Source organism: Struthio camelus, chromosome 20 (genome assembly GCF_040807025.1).
Source record: "Struthio camelus isolate bStrCam1 chromosome 20, bStrCam1.hap1, whole genome shotgun sequence".
NCBI lineage: Eukaryota > Metazoa > Chordata > Aves > Struthioniformes > Struthionidae > Struthio > Struthio camelus.
Genome location: NC_090961.1, coordinates 13302180 through 13324625, shown reverse-complemented (window position 1 = coordinate 13324625; position 22446 = coordinate 13302180). Strand labels below are relative to the sequence as shown.

Genomic DNA, 22446 nt, shown 5'->3' with positions numbered 1-22446 from the left:
CCAGCTGGGGTGGCCCCACCAGTAGCACCCGAAAGAGGCTAGCATAGAAGTGCTGCTGAGGAGCATGCAGGGCCTGATACAGGCATCCAAATGGGCTCAGTCTGGCTCTTGGGCTAAGGGTCAGCTTCTTCCTCCCTCTGCTTGGGTCTCCTTAGAGACTCAAGGTGTCTCTCTGTAGGGTTCCCACATGCTACTCCAGAAGAGCAAGAAGGGTGTGACTGCTAGCAAGACATGGCAAAGAAGAAGCCAGAAGCATTGGTGGAGAAGGTGGCTCGCGCTGGAGGAGCTGATGACCATTTTTCAAAGCGTTGAGGGTGCTCTCACCAGAAGCAGAAGAGCTTAAAGGTTTGCTCAGTGCTGCATTGCTACTAGGTCATCAGGACCCACAGGGACAACTGGAAAGACTCCAGAACAGCTCAGCTGCTCAACTTCAACAGGCTCAAGCCACAAGAATGCCACTCCCAGCCTGTGCACCCTCTGAGCTAGAGAGAGCAGGTAGAACATCCTTGAGAGGCCAGACATGATGCCTGCAGCCACGCAGCAACGGACATCAGAGGTGGGGAGGTGAGGGTCCCTGAAGAGTGATCATGTTGGCACATTGCAGCAGGTCTCCTTCCACACAGCCTGGAAACTTAGGGGTGCTGGGAAGGGCTTAAAGAAGAAAAACGTCCAGATAGCCTTGGACAGCTTTTCTGACCCTTGAGTGAGGAAGGGGAGGGAGAAAGTCTGACCAAAAGTGAATGCTTCCAAGCTGAAGACACTGGTGAACGAGAAGGAAAATGCTACAGTCAGCACTACTGAGATTGCAGCTGACACACTGAAAGTACATAGATTCAAGCATATCCATGGAAAGCATGTCCATGTCCAAGCAAGGCCACTGTCCTGTTACAGCATCTCTGATGTTACAGTCATCTCTGATGGCTGAAGCTGCTGAGACCTCAATTGCTCTGAATGGACACATTTGCTTTTAATGCTACCATTGGGAATACAGGACAGACAGTTCTTAAACATCTGCCTATAATGTATAGGAAGAAAACCTGTTATCAAGGGTGATGTCATCTGTGGGGTGTTTGCTGGAACAAGTAACAAAACCACATCAGAGTTTCCACAAGTAATAGATGGTCATTTCCTAGCACACAAAGTCCTGCACCAACACAGGATTCAATACTGGATCTCATCCTGATGGCCAAAACCAAGTTAATTGTGGCTCAAAGACTGGTGGCTAGTACATGGTGTGTAGTAACAGGTTCTCTGTCTGCAGCCAGACTGTATCATCACCAGCAAAGTGTATATTTGGTCCCTACATATATCAGTTTTCCAGTATGAGAAAAGCTAAAAGCAATTTTCAGCACAACAGGCCAAGAATGCACATTTAAAGACGCAAGATTAACAAAACACGGATTATTCTCAGATATCACTGGCTGGCCCCGAACTGTTGTATTGGAAACATGACAAAAATTACCTTGGTGGGGGGAAAGAGAAAAGGAAATTCCAATTTCACTTGAGAAATGGGATTAAGAGTAGTGTATTAACACCTCGAGAGAGAGAGAGAGAGAGAGAGAGTGAGAGTGAGGATAGAAAACCAGGAAATGAAACACAGTTCCTTCAGGTTGTATGCAAAATGTAGACAACTGAGAAGGAAAACTGAAAGAAACAATGCAAAAACGATTGCCCCTAAAGGCAAGATCATAAGAAGGCATTTTAATCCCATTAGGAGAAATAATTCCCGATATACTGTATTACTTGAGGTTAAAATGCATATGCAGGAACATGCTGTGTGCTGAATGTGCTGGACCCTGACATGCTTGCTCTGCAGACTTAAGCCTGTGCCATGGCCATCTGTCTGGGGCAATAGAAACCTCCAACCAGATGGGAAGATTCCTCTTTTTTCTACCAAGGTTTGGAAGTGCCCTTCTCCTGGGAAAAACAAACCATATTTGCTGGAGCAAGCAGCAAACCTGCTTGCTGCAGTACAGATAAACAGGCAGCCTTCGCAGTGCCTCACCAGCCGGTGATGAAGGAGTAGGTGCCTGCTGTGCAAACTGCGATGGCTGGAAGGGAAAACTCAGTGCTGCTACAAGGGACAGACTGGGGCAGCTCTTGCTAAAAAGGATGATTTTCAGGTCGGCAAGCCCGGGTGCCTTGCACCTGCGAACCTGGAGGAAGCTATGGCAGTTAATAGAGCGCTATGGCAGTTAACATAGCACTACGCCTTGAGAAGGCTACTGGCACCTCCAGTGCTGTCAGGGACTCACTGGGGCAAGAGACCACACTGGGAATAGGGAATTAGAGGCTAACAGACACAAACCCCAGTCACCATGACTCTGTGGGTCTTTGCAGATGTGGCTGTCAGCTTTGTCTGGCCTACAGCACCTGGGGCCAAGCTTGCGTTGGTATGGGGATAACCTCCGGACATTTAACTGCCTGGACTTGGCTAGCCAAAATGTTGTCTATCAGGCTCTGATGCTGGCATGTGGTTGCATACTCTAGAAAGGAAAGCAAAGCAAAGCGGGCGGCTGAATAATGGTCCTAAACGGTCATGCCTCTAAACATGTGCAGGCAAGCCTGCCCTCGGCTGCACGGACGTGGCTGCTGGGTTCCCCATGGTGTGCCTGAGGTGAGGATCCAGCCCGCGTGCACCTCCCCAGGCCCTGGAAGTGATGAGGAAGGCAAATGGAATTCCCTTCCGGAATCACTGAGCTGCTGCGCCAAGAAAGGCAGCCAGCACTTCCACAGAGGAGTTCCCCCTGGGGACCTGACTTCCCCCTTCTCTTGCCCTACCATAGCCAAAGCCTTGGTGGCAGGAAACGAGGTCCCCAAGTCCTCCATGTGCACAGGCTGAACAGCGCACTGTGCTCAACGTGGGGGTCTTTGGCTGTAGAGTCATCCAAGAGGCTTCACTTTGTGGCTCCCAAGCATGGGCTGGAAGGGTGGGAAGGGTGTGTTTGGGGCCAATCTACAAGCAGCCAGCATTAGAAAACCAAACTCTGCACAGAAGCAGGTCCGTCACTTCGTATTGGCGCGGTGATCACAGCTAGGACTGGGGAGGTCTTGCTTGTACAAGAGCACAATCTGGCAGACATTGCTGTGATGGTGATGGGAGATGGGTGATGCTCAGCTGGGAAGGAGGTTTGCACTGAAAGGTTTCCCAATTCACGTGCATGAAAGAAGGGAAAACCCCAAACAAATCCCAATGCTGCACAAACCACTGTAGGTGCCTCTGGTCAGACTCACATCCCAGCATGTCCTGATGAGAAGGAGCCAGGCACAGAGTCCCTATCCTGGCCCAACATGTCCTTAACTTTAAGCATATACTGAGCCCTAAGAACCCTCTGACGTGTGACGCCAATGGGCCTGCACTGGCCGCGGCCCTGCTGTCGCCCCGGCCGTTGGGAGTGCCTGCCAGCATCTGCCTTTACTTAGTCTTAGAAAAATGTGCTTCGTTCATGCCGCAACCACCTTTGCTTTTTCATTTCCTGACTGCACAGTGATTCATTTCAATGCCAGTGCTTGCTGTGGAATGAGATGCTGTTATTTTACGCTTCCACTTGAAAGAAATCAAGCTCTGCAAATAGAAAATTATGGGCTGTGGTTAGGCCCTTTCACTGCTGCAAAGGAGAACCAGACAGAGAGTAGGCCATGTGGCCAGCCTCCATGCCCCGTGGGAAGAGGCTCCTGCACCTACCCAGCTGCTGCCTGCCACCATTGCTGGCCTGGCAAGCCTCCAGAGGTAGGGCAACTCCTGCCACCTGCCAGCACATCCCCAGCGGCTGGCCTCTGGTGATGGGGGACCTGGAGGGGAGAGGACATGTGACAGGGCAGCGGGGGAGGATACCGCCAGGAAGACCTCTCTCAGGCTCTAAAGGTATGCTTGCAGCCAGACACCTTTTTGGCCACGTGATGCTATGGCTGCAAGCTCACCTTTGCAAAAGGGCTGTTCCAGGGGACCGAGAGGCGCTGGATGCAATGTCCAATGAAAGCCAGAGGGAGGGGTGGATGGAAGGAGCCCTCTGCACCAGTGTGGCCAAGAGCACACAGAGAGGAAAAGCAAGTCTTAGATTTCAGTGTAAGCTGTCTGGGCAGGCATTTCACTGGCCCGTAAATGTCACACTTGAGCCAAGAGCCCCTCGGGCCCTGTTAGTAATAACATCAGTGCCTGGCAGTTAAGCGGGATTAGGGGAGGAATTTTGCAAATGCTCCTCTGTTACAGGGTGGAGTGTTTTGAGCCTGTCCATGGACTGAAAGGCAGCAGGCAGCAGCGCCCAGAGCTGCAGGACTGACCCAGCATGGTTCTCCACCTCCCTGCGGGACCTCTGCTGCCGTGAAATGGGGGCCTGTCTCCCTCATCGGCTGCTTCGGCCTCCTCTGGACACCAGTACCCCAAGCTTGCCTTGGGCAGTGGCTGCCAGCAGCCCCAGTTCCCCACGATGGCAGGACCACACACCTTGCTGCCGTTTCTGTGCACATCACACAAAGCTCCCAGGCGCTTGGGGCTGCTTGATGCTGGAAACTGGGGCTCTCTATCCAAGGCTCACCAGGCCAGCCAGACCAGTATTGCTCATCTCCCCTCTGCTCATGCTGCCCACCAGAGACGGATCCCAAGACAAGGGGAGCGAGGATGGAGCTGGGCAGCCCTGGGGAGCAAATGCCCCTTGGCAGGAGTAGCAGCATCCTTCTGCCCTGCTGCTCCAGGAGGCCCAGGCGAGAAGGAAAGACGGAGGGTCGGGGAAGAGAAACCACGAAGCACATGCCCATGCAGCATGAGGCAGTCCAGGCGGCAGGGGAGAAGGGATGGCTTCCCTCTTCTTCCAGGAGTGGTGAGGGTGCCAAGGACTGACAGGTACTGCAGGGTCGGCACCACGTGGGTGGCATTCCTGAGACCTTGACGTCCCCCTGGCTGTGCCCGCCCTGAAGGGAGACAGTGTGCGAGACAGTGTGGTAGAGGTTCCTCTGAGAGGACAAACCGGGGTGAGGGGCCCAACAGCTCCTGTGCAATAAAGAAAAGGATCTGTTTCCTGGACACCTCTGATTTAATGATCTCATGGAGGCCACGTGATTTAAGGCTGTTGCATACCATTGCCCCGTCAGTGTAAACATGGCAGTCCCCTCCACCGTATACCCCAAAACAAGGCTCTCCCTAAGAGCCCAGCTTCCAACCCTTCACCTCAAAGGAAAGCCCATGGCCTGGAAAACCTGCTGAGGTTTATCGGGGAGTCAGCATCCCCCAGGCTCCCCAGCCCATTCCTCAGCCTTCCCACACAGCCAACATCCCCCTCAGCTCAGGTCATAGAAGCTGTGGTCATCCTCCATGGCAGAAAGAATATCCTTAAACTGAGAAACGACGCGTCCAAAATGAGACCCTTCCCAGAACACCTTCCCGCAGCAGGTGCAGCAGTAGAAGTAGGTGAGCTCGGCTTTGTCCAGCACCCCAGGCGGGATGGCAGAGACCTGCAGGACCGTGCCATTTGCCAGCATCACAGACTCCCCAGTGAGGTCTGAATCCTCCAGACACTGGCAGTTTGGGTTGTAAATGGGCTGGGGTGAATCATGGGCCGGTGTAGCAGCATCACAGGTTTGGCTTGGCTTCTCTTCAGCTCTTGTCAGGTGGCCTGCAGGGACAGGAGACAGCAGATAAATAATGAGCCATTGGTGTGATGAGTGGGGTCTGCACTCAGCTCATCCCACGTGGACAACCCCTGTGATAGGCTTGTCATCCTTGCAGGGAGTACAGGCTGGGCTCTACCCTGCTCCCCAGGGAGGAAGAGTCCTATAAATATGGGAGAAGGCGACGACAAGCATCCAGCCATTTGCCTGCCTTGAGCATGACACCAAGGCAGCTGCCTCCTGCTCCCCAGCAGCCTGCCTGGCTTCTCCCCCATTCACACAGCTCTTTGGCTGTGTCGGGGGCAGAGGGGGTGCAAGAGCAAAGTCCCCAAGCTGTCTCCTCACTGCTATGTGGGGGCACCTGCAGTGGATGCTACTCCGGATATGTGGGAGGAGGAACCCTGCTGTGGCCTCAGTTTACCTTACCGAGAGCTACCGGGACACTGCAAATGGAACTGGTTCTGGGTAGAGCTTGGATAAGAAATGCTGCACGTGAGGAGTGTTGGAGCACTGGCAATCACAGTCTGTGGTGTGCCACTGCAGATACAAGGTCCCTATGGCCGAGACTCATTAACGAACCTGCCTTAAGAGCAGTGGGATTAGCCAGAGTCCTGGAGACGTGAATCAGTAAATCAAAAGCTATCCTGGTTTGCCCAAGTGTGCTGGGCACTGGGGCTGGCATGCCATCTCCCTCCTGTCACCTAATTCCTTGCTCCTGCACTGGATCCCTGGAAGAGGGGCACTACTGCCAACAGCCTGGAGACATGCCCCACGGTGGCAGATGAGGGGTTCCTGTGCACCCTGAGCCCTGGCCTGGCCCTTGGCCTGTTGTGGGCTTTCTGCCTGAGGCCAGCACGTACGTGCTGTGTTGTGGGCTCCTGCCTCCAGCCAACCGACTACTGCCGTTGTAAACAAAGTGCTACGAAACCCACGACATTTTTGGCAGCTCAGTGCAGGTTCTCACTGCTCACGGCCTGTAACCGCGGCCCGACGGATTCCTGGGATCCGGAAGGCGGAAGCTGTGGGCTCAGTTGACTGTCATCCATCAGGATGTCTGGCAGCAAGTGACACAGGGAGGCAGTTTGCAGTTATTACTCTGGGATGACTCATTTTTGGCAGGGGGAGCTTGTCCTGCCTGGGCATCAATTAGACAACAAAAGGCATCTTGCATCTTTCCAGTGACATCTCTGGGACTCTCAACCTGCCCCTTGTGAGGATAAGAGGGAGCTTTGTCAGGAGTTAGCCTTGTGGGAGGGAAATGAAACCAGCAGTCTTGGCTGGCTCTTCCAACCGGATCCCAAAGCCTTCAGGAGCCATGAATTATAGCTGGGGAAAGCAAGGTTGAGGCTGGGGACATGAAAGTCGGGAGGCAGGGTCAGCAGTGGTCCCCAGGAGCCCACCCACTTGACAAGGAAGGCTTTGGAGGATGGAGCCTGGGATTCAAACCCCTGGGGAAGCTTTTCAGGGAAAACTCTCAGGATTGGAAACAAGAGGGTCCCAGGCATGCAGTGATGAGCCTCTGCAAAAAAATTACGCAGCTGCATGGGGAAAACTGAGCAGGATTGGGTCACCTGCATCGCTGCGTGTCCCCACGGCAATCAAAGCCTGCCTTGGAACAGCCATCTTGTCTCACCAGCCCCACACCACTGTGAAGGGTCCCACGTGGCACAGACTGCAAGATGCTGCCCAACCCCCTGGGATCTGCACAGATCACAAATTGCAACCAAAGCCCACGTACACTAGGGCTGCCCTACAGCCTGCAAGGACTGGGTTATGCTGGTGCCAGGCACGCTGCATCCTTGGTTCATGACACCCAATTCCCGCTCCGATTGCCTTACTCCCTCCCCAGTGAGGATACACCAGCATTTCCTTCCCCTGTATGGGAGCAATACAGGCTAGAGAATGTGGGCTTAAAGCTGATGTTAGAGACAAGAAAATGCAAAATCTTTTCATGAGGAAATCTCAGAGCAACAGGAAACCAGCAATCATGGTGGTTCCCAAAGTGTCCAAACCAGTGGGACGTGGCCAGCCTCCCCATTCCTGGCCAACGAACAACCACACTCAGTGTCAAAGCTTTCACTGAATATATTCTCAGGGTCACTGGCCTGCAGTGTTTTGCAGACCAGCCCATGACCATCAAGCAACCCGACAGCCATGCATGTTTGGGGACTGCTCACTTATCATATCAGAAACCAGCCCCAAACCCAGTCCTACTTGCTGCCTGTCAGCAAAGAGCTGGATTCATCATTGTTGCTCTCTGAGTAAGTGTCCCTCAACAACCCTCAGCTTTTCCTTGAAGCTCTGCATCTGTTTGGGACACTAAAATTCATTCTTGGAGAAAAAACAATGACCTCAGTTTCCCATTTTCTCCAATTTTTGGCATCTGGTGAAGAACACGGGCTGTTCTCAGAAGATACCTGGGCTGTCCAGAGTGGGGACATCTCAGAAGAAGCCCTGCTCCTTTAGGGATTTTTTTAGGGTCCCAAGCCAGGAGGTAGCAGGTTCAGGAAAGACAACGCCACAAATTTAAAAGCTTCAAAGCTTTTGCCCAGTTGTCTACGTTGTCTCTTGAGCAAAGCACCAGAGTCATCTGTGCAAATCTTGGCTTCAGCCGTGCTACGACTCTTCGGCGCTTCTCCTCATGGCTTTCTCTTGTTGAAGGAAGCTATTCCTGTGCAGAGCTTGGCTTGCTATCTTGTTTTCTTCTAATCTATTTTGGCATAGAAAAGGCATTAAACGCAGAGTGCTCTGCTTTCAAGAAAAATCTAGTTAACCAAGTGCTTAGAGAACTACTGCCTGTCTGGTTGTCTTCTCTGGCTTGGGCTCTGCAAGATCCTTGCCTGTCCCTTGCTCAGAGCCTGTTTGTGGTCCATCAGTGCTACCAGATGCAGAAAGGCTAGTACACAGCCAGCTCTGGCACCTCTGTGGAAGCCATGCCAGCAGGAGGCACGTTCAGCTGTGCCCCAGGCTGCTCTCAGCACCCCAGGGTGCTCCAGCACCTGTGCTGGGACTTTTTGATAGTTGGTTCAGCCTTGATGCTTTTACAGGAATGACTGGCAATTTGCCCTGTCTTTGGAAAGTCTCAACGCATTCACTGTGGTGCAACCCCACTGGCCCACAGCAGCACTGACTTCAGAACTTGTTGGTGGGCAAAGCAAACTGGAGACACTCTCCTTCCTGGCATGTGGAGTGCTAAGTCTCTGCATCCCCCAACCACCCCCTATCCCATCCCCCGGTAGGTGGCTCGTGAGAAACAGGCAGGCAGGGAGGAAAAGTTCATCTCTTAAAAGCATGGGGAGAGAAAGGCCATGATAGTCACCCAGTGTTTTGCCTTTAGGTTGCACCAGCCCCCTCCTAATTGTGGCGCTTCAAAGGGTTGAAAATGCTACATCACTTCAAAGTAACAATTTTTGAATGGGAGCTTGTAAAACTCCTTTCCCCTGGCCCTCCCCCCCCCCCCCCCCCACCCCTGCCCCAGCCGAATTCTTTTCACGGCTTTTGAAGATGCCTGTGCTCCCGTCGCAGCACAGCTGAAAAGGGCACTGGGCGCCAGTTGCAGGGTGCCAACCGGGCAAATAGTCTTAAAGGGGGAAAAACGTTGCTGTGAAAAGGTCAGGTCTCCACAGCTCTGCAAAAAAAAGTTTTCTTGGGAAGGCCATAGGTGGAATGGAGAAAGGGGGGATTTCTTTAAGGAGGAATTTTTTTCTTCCCTCTGCTCCATTTCTTCCCTTCTTCCCTTGCTTTCTCCAAGCAGAGTAAATTTGGCTGTCTTATGTGAGTGAGAGCACTAAAACATGGGGCAGCCCCAAGATAATGCCCACAGGGGCCCCACAGCTCCCATGACCACATGGCATATACGGCACAGGGGCCTCCTGCAATATGGGGCCCAAAACCACGCTTATCCTGCAAAGCATGCCAGCCTCAACACACACACGTGTGCACACACATGCATGCTCTTCCCGGCTCACGGGACACATGCTGAGCCCCCTCGCACGGTGAACCTCTTACAAGCTTTCTGGCTGTTTTGGGCATCCTGGCAGGGTGTGTTCTTCCCTGGTCCTGCGGGAAACCACCCCCTTGAGCTAGGCCTGCCACAAAACGCAGCCCCGGGCAGAGCTTTCTCTGACAGAGCTGCTCCTCCAGCAGTGCTGGCACTGCAGCTCGGTTCGACACTGCTCACTGAGCCCAAAAATCACTTGCTAAGTGATTCACAGAGCTGAGCAATGACTGTGCCTGAGATGGAGCAAAAGGCATGTGTGGGTGTGCATGTGTTTGTGAGGCCGAGGGAAGCCGAATGTGTCATTACAACATGCCAGGAGTTTTTAGAGCTACAGTTTCAAGAGATCTGTGACTATTCATGCCAAAGGCTGGATTCCCACTGTATCTCTGGAGAGGAGAAATGAAAGCGATTCCTTATCCAATCAATTAGAAACACCTCTTGGGAACTAATAATCCTGTTATAAAACATCTTGAAAATAGAAAGGCCTTTTCCCTCTCCCCCTCTTGCCCGGGTCACCCGAGGATGACGGAACCCAACAGGCTCTGTATGAAGAGCTCTTGGAGGCTGAGATCTGCAGACTTTCCAAGCATACTGGGGCATGGTTGAGCAGCTCACCCTGGGACTGAGCACCCAGGTGTTTTAGTGCTATAGAGCTGCCACAGGGACCAAGGAATGATCCTCCTCAAGCTCCTTTTCTCAAACCAGAAGCCCTGCTCAGGAGAGTAGAGAGGTCTTCCCACAGCAATCTCACTTCCACTCCTTGCAAGCTGTGATACTACCCTTCCCCCTCAGCACATGGCTTCCACTACATCACACTCTCTCCAGCTCCTGCACATGCGTGCTTGGATGGGGAAATTAGTGCTCATCACAGTAACACACCACAGAAACCACTGCTGTTCCCTCCCAACAGCAACATCTCCATCTGAGTCCTTCCAGCCAAGCACTGGTGTGTCCACAGAAAAGAAGACACTGTAGAATCCAAATTCCTCTTACTTCTGGATCAGATTCCTCCTCTGACTGAGCAAGACCATCCTCAGCAGAGGGATCCCATCTTTCTGCAGGAGGTGCAAATTCCAGGTGTGTCTGCAGCAGCAGTTCGTCTGTAAGAAATGCTGACAGAGCGGTGGGCCTGAAAGCCAGCAGCTGCTGCTCAGGCAGTAGCGAGCCACTTGGGTGAATTGGTTTTCCAGTTTGGGTCCCCAGGAGCCAGAGATAGGCAGTGGGCACCCAGCAGTGACCAGTGGACTCTCTGATTCCACTGCCCTGCAGCAGCACTGCTCAAGCCTCAGCTTGAGACAAAGAGAAGGACAAGCCTAGTATGAATGGGACAACATGGAGACGCAGGAAAACAGGGACTTCTCTGCAGCTCAACTCCATGCCCAGGAACGAGGGGTAGCAACAAATGATGTCTGTGAGTCATCTTGTTTTCTACTAGGATCACCCAGAGCAGGAGATGAACTTGTCTCCTCTGAAATAGCCCTGCTTCATGCCCAAGCCATGGCCACATGGCCCAGCGAACCCATAGCTCACTCTGCAACGTGGGGAGCTGCACATGCCTCGACAGCCTGGGAGAGATCACCTTTCCTTCAACAATGGGTCACCAGCAACAAGATAGTGGGAAAGACCCACAGAAATGCTGCTCTGCACATCTCATGTGCCTTGTGGCACTGCATAGTTCCTGGTGCCCAAAAACAAGCAGTACCTTAACTCTGGAGGACAAAGAACCAGAGGTGTGCCCCAAGGTGAGAGCAGGATCTTGGGACCCGCAGCCACAAGCGATCGCTTAGGTGTCAGTCCTGGAGGAGCCCTGGGTGTGAACTATAGCAGAAGGAGGGTTGTGATGGGCAACATGACTTGTCCAAAGAGTCCAGATCTGTTGCTGCTGAAGGGTGCAGCTGGGAGGGATGGATGGCCTCAGGCAGAGCTGTCGAGCTGGGCATGGTGTGGTCTGCCCAGAGTGAACAGCGGGAATGCCCCACCATCCCATGACCAAAGAGAGGCCTTTGGGGGTTAAGGGTTTGTATGCAAAGGTTACCATGGTGGTGACACCAGTGACCTGGATCCCCTACAGCCTACAACCATGACATTGGAGTCCTGAGTCAGCTTTACTGAGACAGTGCTGTGACACTCTGCTGAGGTACAGAGGGGCACAGGAGGGCCTGGAAAGCCCAGCTGGAGCAGGATCAGGACAAATCTAGTTTGAACCTCCCTTTTCTCAGACCACACAGTCCTGACTTGCCTAGGAACAACCCGTCCACATGCGTGTGAGCCCTGGGCAGCCTGGGGGGACCTTCCCCTCAGGGTTTCAGTGTCAGAGGTCTTAATGGATAATCTGAGCTTTCTTGCGGGAGTCAGGTATTTCTACACAGTCCCATTTCTAGCATGAGTCCCTCTGTGTCACCCAAGCTGAGACTCAGGCATGAGGTCTTGAGGCAAAGAGCAGGGTGTTTGCCCTGGCTGGCTCAGGCGGGGAACCTTTTGCTCACCTCTTCGGCTTCCCAGTGGGAACCAGAGCCTCCTGCCAAGTCCTGAGAGGCGCTTGGATCTGGCAAGGCTTGTGGAAGCTGGGCCCCTTCTCACAGCCTTGCAGCCGCACCCAGCTGTCATCGCAACCACTTTGTGCGCATGCCCGCGCGCGCGCGCGCGTGCGCGCGCACACACACACACACACACAGGAGATTTGTCCATAATTAGGCAATTAAGGATTAGGTGTTTTGGAGAAAGCGCACATCGTAAAGACTTTGTACAAGTCTGAAAGGAGACCTGGGAGCATTCTTGGAGTACAAAGGTGCATGGGAAACCTTGCCGCGGTGAGAGATTGAACCTGATAAGAGGAGTTACGAGCCTGAGAAATGCACTCAATTGCAGGGCACTGAAGATGTCTGATTATCTTTTCCTTCTAGATAAGTCAGATAAACAGAGGACAAAGGACTTGGGATTATGCAACCTGGGCTGCGTTAGCCAGGCCATGTTCTTAAGATGTTCTCAGGTGAGCACGCGTAGAGCGGAGGATGAGCTTGCTGAAAGCAACAGGCCAGGTTAAGTTGCTACAGTCTCTTGTCTCTTACTGCTTCCCATTGTGGGAGAAAATCCTGCTGGATCCTGTGCCCCAAATCTAGAAAGAGCAATGTTTTCTGTGGCTTTGGCACACACGTGGCCGACATGCCTCTGGCTTCTTCATGGGGTGCTTTTGGTGTGACACTGCTGTCAGCAGGTACATGCACAACTCTGCAAACCCACAGCCCTGAAAATGTCACTCGGTTCACAGCCCAGTAGTGTTTTTTCACATGAGCAAACAAAATTCTTCTGAAATAGGCGGAGCTGGCAGGCCCCGAACCCAGTCATGCTTGGGAGGTATTTCTGGCCAGTCTCACTGCTGCAGCCTTTGTTCCCAGGCCTGCACAGCAACACAGCAGCCCCCATCCCTGCCCCTTGTAGGGGGAGAGGGGAGAAAGCCCCATTGCCCTGCTGCACCCTGGGGCAAAGAGAGTGCTCAAAAGCACTGGTTCTCCACTCTGAGGATGAAGGGGCCCAGGGAGGGCAGGGAAGCCCTTGGCAGGGGCAGATGCAGAACCTCGAGGACCTGTCCCCTTCCCCAGCCATTGGGGTTGTGTCTGAGAGGCCCAAGCACTGTGGACAACTGGCTGCGGACGAGGAACCTCCTGGCTTGCTGGATGGCTGGGGACCCTAGAGAAGAGTGCAGAGCAGCCTGAAGTATTCACGATGTGCTGGCCTCCCCTGCATGCCTGGCCCTGCGCTAGCCTGATCTGATGGCCAACGTGCTGGAGATGCATGGATTGCACCGTGGGTGTGAGAGTCATTGTGGGACAGCATGGGGATTGCCCGCCTTTGCCCACGTGGCAGTAAGATCGGTCTGAGGCTTATGGCAAAGCCAAATGCTGCAGATAGGGAAGCAGGACAGGAAAAAAACTGCATCTAGCATCAAGGCTTTGGACACAGTGTGGCTTCCTCTGGCTGTCGATCAGAGTCAATGGCTGAGGAAAATCCTGGTCGTGGCAGAAGAAGGGGAGAGATGCTCTGCATCTTACAAGCATCAGCCCTGGCTTGGAGTTGCTGCAAAGCTCTCCCCCTTCACTTGGCTGCTGTCTTGCAGCTCTTCCTCCTGCCTCCTTGCACACTGCCTCTGCACGCAGCCCCCACTGAGGTTTCACCCAGGCTCAGCCACAGAGCTGTGCAGTGCAACCTCCCAAGTGAAGAGGAGGGGAAGGAAGAGAAAGAAACAGAGTCAATGCTCCAGGCCAGTGAGTAGGAAATGTGCCACAAGGAAGGCACAAAGCGGCAGCTCAGCCAGCCTGCTGCCCTGCCACTGCTCCAAGTGCCCTGGCAGCCCCACGCCATCCTGCAGCACAGCATGCAGACTTCCTGGCTACCACAGCTGTCATGGGCAGTGGGGTCATCACAGCATGCTGCAGTCCAGACAGATACTGCTGGAAAACTCAGCCTGCACTGCTCATGGGGCTCCCCAGGGTTTATCCCGCAGCTGCAGGATGCAAAGTTTGAGGAGAATAAAAATAGATAGTGTGGAAGGGGAGAGGATGCAGAAAATGCTAAGGGGTGCTGGATTGCTACTGGAGTGGGAACAGAGTGGGGAGGTCTGGAGCAAGACTCCCCTATTTCTCTTCCCTCCATCCTCAGTAATGCAGGTGGATCCAAAAGAAACATCCTGCTGCATGCAGGGGGCAGGAGGACTGCAGTGCAGGCTGAGTTTTCCAGCAGTATCTGTCTGGACTGCAGCGTTCTGTCATGACCTCACTGCCCATGACAGCCATCCAGCATCCCCTGTGTCTCAAGCCCCAACAAGGAGGCTTCTTGACTTCCCTGGACTCCTGACAGACCCTGTCCTCTCTGCACTCCCATTCCTACAGCAAGCTCCTCTGCAAAGTGCTGACAATGAAGCGGGGTTGACCGAGACTGCAACCATTGCCCTGCTGAATACGCCAGGTCTTGAATCATGCTTAGGTCCGAGCACACTGCCTGCCTCAGGGCCGAGAGTCCCAGAGCTGTGCTGCTCTGAGTGTGGTGCAGCTTGCCTCTGCGCCATGCAGGTACTCCAGCCCACCAGCCTCCGTGGCCTCCTCGGAGCACCACTACCAAGGCCCAAGGACGGGGTTGCGCTCAGGAGAGACATCCTTGATGTCTTGTGCTTGTTGCGCTCAAATACCAGAGTTGCATGTGAGCAAACAGCTGATGGCTGGTCATGCAGGACCCTCGAGTCCAGCCCAGCTTGCTCGTCTCTGCCACACTTCGGGCTTCCCAAGACGCTATGTTGGACTCTCCAAGCATCCCTATTGCTGTATCTGAGCCTCTGCTTCTCTCTAACTTACAGCAGCAGAGGGAGGCCCTGCCAGCAAAACAACATCATGGATGTAGCAAGAGCAACAAGTCAGTGTGAGCAAGCAGGATTAGTTTGCTGGGACCTGCCATTCCCTCACCATGGGTGAGGTAGAGCAGGTTTTTAAGGCAGATTATGGTCAGAGACCATACAAGGATGATGCTGCAGGGCTGCAGAAGGCTTGGTTTTTATGTGATTTCTCCCTATACAGCGTCCAGCCACCATCACTTCTTCCCGCATGTGGAAAGGAGACACTGAAGTCCCCAAGTGCCTGATGAGGATCAGACAAGCATGGTTAGCAGTACAGCTCAAGAAAGAGTAAGAACAGCTATTTTTGTGTTTTGTAAAATGTTTCAAATGGAAAGAGATTATTTTATGATTAAAGAAGCCTTTTCTGTTAGGCAAATCCTAACCAGATCTAACATGATACATCCTTGCCTTTCCTCGGGACCAGACTTCATCTGGCAGAGCATCACCCAAGCTCCAGTTTTTACCATACTGACTAAGCAAGAAGCTTCCCCTGGCCCTGTGACACATCCAATCCACCTGGGTCATTTAGGAGCCTGTATAACGGCTTCCATTATGAGCACAGCTTACTTGTGCCACATGGTGACCCACAGCACTGTCACCTCTCTCTGCCCCACTCCTCTGTCTGCTCTAGGCATGTGAACCCCCTAAAGAAAGCTGCTCAGAGCACCCCACTGGGAAAAGGGCATTACAGGGCAAAGCTGTCTGGACTTGAAACAATTTTCAACACTTTCATCAAAGCCCTCGTGCAGGGAAATGTGGCTGTGTCAGGGAAAACATTCCCTAAAACCTGGGAAAGTCCTAGGTCCAAATTCAAGTGAGTTATTACAGGATGAATAATTTGCCTTTCATCACTTGGAAACACTGTCATAAAAATCTGGGAGCCAAATAGAGTGGCACTGACCCAGGTTTTGCTGCAACGAACTCCAAAATGTAAGCAGCCCTGGCTCTCTGCAGCTCCAGGCTCTGACTCTAAGAACACTTGGGGAGTGCAGACTTATATCGAAGGTTTCTCTTGCAGAAATAGTCCCCACGCATGGCTGGCGGGTGTCCCAGCAACCCTGGCTCCATCTTCCCCTGCTCAGACCCTGCTTGCTTCGCCTCAGAGAGATGAAACCACACGGGAGGTTTCTTTCCTTGCCTGGGGAAGGCGGCAGGGGCGGGGAGGGGCAGAGCATTTCCCTCCTAAGGAACTGGGTGCTGGAAAACCAGCATCATTTGGCTAGTCTTGAGGAGCTTCATCCATGCTCAGTGGCATGAATGAGATGATATGCCCCCGGCCAGAGCTGTGGCAGCATGGGCGAGTGGCCTGGGTAATCTAAGTGCTGAGCTCCCCATGCTGAGTGCCATGGACCATGCACTGAACCTGCGTTCAAGGGCAGAGAAGGTCCCTTCCACCTGCTCCTGCAGAAGGAAAACGCGAAGTAAATCGGGGAATGGCAGACTGATATTTTCCTTATGCATCCGCTCCACTGGCTGTCCAGGCTGTCCCCCTGCAACTGCTGTCTTCTGCCATCTGCCAAGAGAGCACTCACTGGAGGGCAAAGGGTTGGCAGGACATTGCCAAGGACCTAGCAGCAACCTTTCCCTGTTTCTGTTCCACAATGTTTGACCAAAAGCGGGTCATTTTCCTGGGACAATCTAGTTAAGCTCACACTGATGGTCTCTCGTTTCCAGCAACCCCCAGCAGAAATAGAAATCAAAATAGAAATCCCAAGCTGGTTTGAGTCCTGGGGCACGGGGAACCCCACAGATAAATCCCCAGGAGGGCTTTGCTTTGGGTCAGGTATACTTGCCTAGCTGTAGCCATCTGCCCAGTCCAGATGCTCCCTGGTGCAGACACAACTCAACTCCTGTGGGTCAACCTATATTTTATATCTCCGTTGCAGCAAAACACCAAAATGCCTGCCCCTGGTCTCGGTGAGATCAATCCTGTTGCAATGTGTGGGTTGCTGAGACGCAGCCTAGCCAGGTCTGGCATGCAGGCAAGGAAGAAATGATGGAAACAAAGTGCTGAGATTTAGGAGGATGTAGCACCTCTCAGTGCTCTCCTGCCAACCCTGGCTGTTCTTCTGGGAGCAGCTTTGGTGAAATGAAGGGTCCTGACCCCGTCACTGGATGACACTGAGATATTTTCTGTCCTTGACCTCTCCATGTCTAAGGACACCCTGGTAACAGCTCACCCAACACAGCAGGCATGTGGCTTGAACCTGGCACAGCAGACCGATGGCCTTCCCTTGGAGGAGGCTGTGTCATTCTGTTACCCAGGAAGTGGGGCTGGAGGGGGCCCCAGTGAGAGGCAGAGGAAGAAGAGGGGCCTTATGGCACACGGAGAGCTTGGGGGTTTTGCAGACAGTGTAAAGGACAGAGAAGCAAGGGGCTCTATATGAGCATGCGTGGAGGAGCATGGAGATGTCAACTGAAGGATGACATGTGAGACATCCCCAGTCCCATCCTTGCCATACAGAGGGGGAAGGGGAAATCGCTCACATGGCTGAACATAAACCACAGCATTTCAATTTCCCATACTCTAAAACTGGCTGAACAAGCCAGGCTGGTCTCTGGGTACATATAAACAGTGAGTGCCTTCACCAGAGAAACCGCTGGGAGGATGCCCTGGCCTTTTGGAAAGCGTAGCGCTCCCAGGCTGCCAGCACCACGGGAAAAGCCACCCCATGACGTCCGTCCATCCTGCAGAGCCACAGGTGTGGTTCCTCGCGAAGCCACAGCCTCCCAGGAGCGCTTTGCAGCCAGTGATCCCAAAGTCCGTTGCTTTGATCCTGCCTTTCCTCATCACATAGATGGGGAAACTGAGGCACAGAGGCGGTCAATGATGTGGTTTAAAACTGTCAAGAGAACCTGGGCTCAGGAACGGCAGCAGAAAGAGCACACGTTTCTGTCCCAGCGCGCCCGGTCGTGCGCACCTCCATGGAGACTGCATGTCTGTGGCATGTGTCACTCACCACCAAAATGTGGCTCCCTCCAGGGAGAAGCGCAGAAGAGTAAATACCAGTGCTGCAGAGCAGTTTGGGGCAGGGAGTGGAGGAGGTCTTTCCCAATGGAGCCTGTAAGAGCTTTTCTGGGCAGGCAGCACTTACTCACTCCTCCTGCAACCTGACCTAGTTTAGCAGTGATTGTGCAGGTGAGAAAGGGATCGTGTCATGCATTAGAAACCACTAACAGTGAAGAGGCATTTCACAGCCAAAGCTTAGTTTCCCAAGTCAGGTAGTAATGGCCTTAGGCTGTCACTTGGGCCAGTGCTGGCATTTCACCTACCCAAAACATTCCAGGTCCAGGCAATCACATGCAAAACCCAGCAGAGCTTCTGGCAAGTCAGATCAGCTCTTTCGCATGGGACTGCCAGGAGGAAAGAGCTGGGAGGCTATAGTTGGACATGCACAAGCTTAACCCGGCACAAAGTTACAACAGCAGCAGATCGGGGGCAGGGGAGGACCCCCATTCCCTGTCTGAGAGACTCACAGCCTGAGCTGGGAAGGTCTCGTAATGCTCTGGAGACTGGGACCAGGGCCTGCATGTCTCTTGCCTGCGGCTGGGCTCTCCAGAGTGGGTAAGGAGACTCTCCCATCCCACCTTGTCCAACCCCACTGCGTGGAGGCATCCTCATCCCATCAGAAACTCTGTCCCTCATTTGTAGCTTCTCGAGGTGCAATCTTGGGAAGGAAGAGCCCAAAATGACTTATTGGCAGGAAAGGCCATAGAGAACACCTAAGAGCAGCAAAATCCTAGACCATATGGAGACCTGGGAAGGTCAGAGGTGACACAGCCCTGAGCTTGCTGCTTCCCCCAGTCCGCAGGGAGACCTGGGGTGTATGAGACCAAGAAATCCCGTGGGGAAAAAGAAAACATCAAAGTGTCACTCTCCTCCTAGTAAGTAGGGCTGTATTTGCAGCTGCTGAGCATCAGTATTCATAGCCCTTGTCCTAACGCTGGTCCTGTCCAGGGACTGGGGGAAACCTATGATGCTTTACAACTCATGAGCTGCTACCTGGGCCTCACAGCAAAGCCAAGCAGTAACTCCCAGCTGGGGAGCAAGACCCTAAGAGGCAGATGCCTGACCACTGCACTGAGCCATTGGCACCCATTCTCTTACTTGCATCATCCTCTGCCGTTGAGTGTCTGCTGTCCTCCATCAGCTGCCTCATCCTCTCTTTGGAGATCTTCAGGTACTTGTTGCAATTGCACACCTGGCGAAAGAGAGAGGGCAAGGTCAGCGAGATGGCAGCTGCGCGCCCAAGATCTCTCTGTGCCGAGCATATGACCCACCTCTCTGGGCAGCCCCCAGGCAGATCCTGGAGAGGGGCTCTCCCCAGGAGAGCATCATTGCACGGGGAAACTGAGACAAAGCCTGTCCTACCACCTACTGGGTGGCAGAGGGGGAGCAGACATAGGCTTTTGGGTCTGCAAGTCTATACTTGGTCATAGAAGCCTCCTTCCCAGAAAGACTTCATTTTTACAGTCCTTAGCCACATCTGTCAGTGGCTCCTTCCCAGGAATGCTTGGAGCAGTGCCTGGGACCTGCTTATGCTCTGGGCTGCAAGAAGCACCCAGCCTCCCGCCTGTAGAGGATCCGTCAGGATCCAGGTGGTGTGAAGGACAGGCCTTTGCCGTTGGCAGGGCAGAAGGTGACCTCTGGGCTCATGATGGGGCAGCTCTGTGGCATAGGTTACCCCAGCAGCCTGTGGTGCCTAGGCACTCGAGGGGGCACCTGAGGAGGTAGGTGCCCTGGTAGGCGCAGCTCCTGCTCCCAGATGAACCCTAGGGCAAAGTCGAGCCCAACCTCTGGTATAAATGCTCCTATAAAGAACAATGTTATCAGAGAGGCCTGTTAAAAGCCCATAATAGAGCTATTCATTAGGAGCCCAGAAGTGAACACAGAAAATTCAGAGGAGTGTTTGATATTTAGCACCCTCCCAGCAACGGAGGCTTTTAGCTATTCACGCCTGACAACTACATCAGGGCAGCAGATACCCGCTGCAGCCTTCCTCCCAGAATTTCTCATTCAGACCAGCCTCTGTATAATGCCATAAGATGCCAGAAACAGAGGCTGGCCCAAAGTATCAAAAAGAGTTTGGGCTACAGCTTCAAAACTTGTTCTCTCTTGTCCCGTAAGACCTGCTGAGACTGCAGCGTATGCCAAAGGGACAAGCTGGCATCTCGGCTGGCAGAGGCTACTCCACTGGGTTCATCTCTGACATAGCACCAGTAACACAAACACACACATTTTCTAAAGTGACTCTTGGTCCAGAAAATGCCCCTTCAGAGCTCTCCAAGTGGCCTGAGCTCCTGCAAATGCCCTTAAGGAGCCACTCCTCTCCAAGGGGTCCGTACTGGGTACAGAGCTCCTGAAAACACTCACCAGCAAGGAACACTCAGAGCAAGGTTTCTCGAGCTGAAATCACAGTGCAGCTGGTAGCCAGATGTGTTCACCCAGAAGCAATTAGCACTAAACCTCCCCCAGTCAGGGTCCTAACCTGTGCATTTCAGCACGCTCCACTTCACAGCCTTGCTCTTCTCTTACCCTCCCAGTTTGGAAGAAAGTATTTTAAGGCAGTGGAAACTACCAGGCAGACTCAAGCTGAGTCTTGGGATGTGCTACAACACCTTTAGCTTGTTATTTGTTTTAAGGGACTGATTTTTGCTTGTGGAGCATTTTGAACATGCTGCACCCAAAGAAAGCAGTGAGACAGGTGCATAACTTCACCAACCAGAACAAGTTGCTTGCCTGGGGGTTTGCTCCAAAGCCTGTTGAAACCGGAAAGTCTTTCCATTGCCTGAATGGGCACCAGAGCAACCCTCCAGTGGCTCTGTGTCTGTGGCACACTAGCTGGAATGGTGCCGGGGCCATGGAGTGTTGCAAAGATGCCCTGTCTTCCCACCAGGGAGGTGGGAGGATGATTTGTTTGAAAATGAGCTTGCCACGACATCCTGCTCTCTTTGCTCCCCAGGAGATATTTCCACCTACAACATATATGCAGTGGCTGCAAAATCAGTGCACAGTCCCCAGCCTGGGCATGATTTGGACCATGAAAAGATGCAAAGGCTCTACTCCCTGAAGCTGCTCTGCAGGCAGAGCCTGAGACAGGTAAGAGGGAAAGTCTTGTGACAGCAAGGCCATCAGGGCTAAGAGCTCTTCGGGGAACTCCTTTTCCAGGCAACTCAGCAAAGGCACCTGAGTTGCAGCCACTTCCTCCCAGCCCTCCGTGGTGGCTCTGCAGAGTGCCGCATGGCCTGAATTCAGCAAAGCAAAACCTCCTTCCTCTTCTTGGCACTTGATCAGAGGAGCTGGCCTCCAGCTCCCACCAAGACCTGCTGCCTTCCCTGCTGAATGGAAAAGCGAGGGTGAGCTCGGCTACTGATCATGGCAGCAGGAGCATGCCTCAAGCCCTCTCACTGCTTGGCAGAAGGATCCTCCTGATTCCTGCAGTGTCTGCTGCCCCACTGGCCTGCCTCCAGCTGGGCCTGCCAGGAATAGAGAGGAAGAGCAGGGTGAGCTTCTGGCTGAAGGCAATAGCCAAAATCCCATTGCCTTGGCCACTACCAAAAAAGGCCTCGGTAGTCACAACCCTGGATTCCACAGTCGCAACCCATGGCTACTTGGTACTCAAAGCCTAAATCCACTGCTCTGACATTGATAGAGAAATGCCACAGACAGACACATGCACACAGATGACCCAAATGACTCGGAAGCCTTTGTCCCACTTTTAAAAGCGAATTTCATTGAAATTCCCCTGAATTTTACAGCCTAAGGCATTAACTATGGTTTGGGTGGTTGCATACTGCTCCCAGTCACTAGTTTTTGTTTTTTTTTTTTCTCTTCTTTTCTTCACTCACACTGTGAAAAACCTCAGCAAATGCTCAGGATACCGTCAGCTGAAGGTGCCCAAGGTCACCTGCAGGAGCAGGACCTAGGCCCACCTCTGCAAGCCCTCCTCTTCCCAGGAATGTCCCAAGTCCTCCCTGTACAGCCCTGAAACAGAGTCCTCCTCCGCTCTTGCATTAAAAAAGAGGTACCCAGAGGAAGTGAAAACGTGCAAAAACCTAGGAAAGCAAAAAGAAGATCTTATTTGAGAGAGTCTGAATTTTTGGAGGGACCAGATCAGCATTTCAAGTTATCAGATCATAAATGAGATGTCATTTATGACCTGACATCTGAATTAAAATTTTAATTTCACTAAGAACATCACATGAGGGAGGGTTACATTATAACCTAAGGAGGCTACCCGATATGATCTCATCTGATCTTCTCAGCATTTAACTGCCTGAAATAAGAGACTGAAGATCTCACTGGCTCGCTTTCACACATCTGCCTCTCACCTTTCCACTCCCTCTCCCTGGCTCTGCTTTGCATGCGCTCACGAATTCAGCCAACTCTGTGTGACTAGCCCATCAGCTGGACAGCGAGGGCCTATTTATACTCCCTCCTGAAGGACGGCTGCGAAAA

General features: G+C 52.9%; 1 protein-coding gene across 15 annotated transcripts in view; it reads right to left on the bottom strand.

The window, feature by feature from the left end:
- Positions 1 to 4981: 4981 nt before the first annotated feature.
- The window catches only part of EXD3 (exonuclease 3'-5' domain containing 3), a 340424-nt gene continuing 322959 nt past the window's right edge, over positions 4982 to 22446 (bottom strand). For 9 of the 15 annotated variants that reach the window (XM_068914377.1, XM_068914379.1, XM_068914373.1 and 6 more), the window contains 2 exons: positions 19096 to 19189; positions 4983 to 5609 (listed from right to left, as the gene is read on the bottom strand). In XM_068914377.1, the coding sequence (XP_068770478.1) occupies positions 5275 to 5609; positions 19096 to 19189 (429 nt within the window). In that variant the 3' untranslated portion in view covers positions 4983 to 5274. Of the gene's footprint in view, positions 5610 to 19095; positions 19190 to 22446 lie in introns of all 15 variants that reach the window. The other 6 variants (XM_068914391.1, XM_068914392.1, XM_068914382.1 and 3 more) reach the window with 2 other exon arrangements.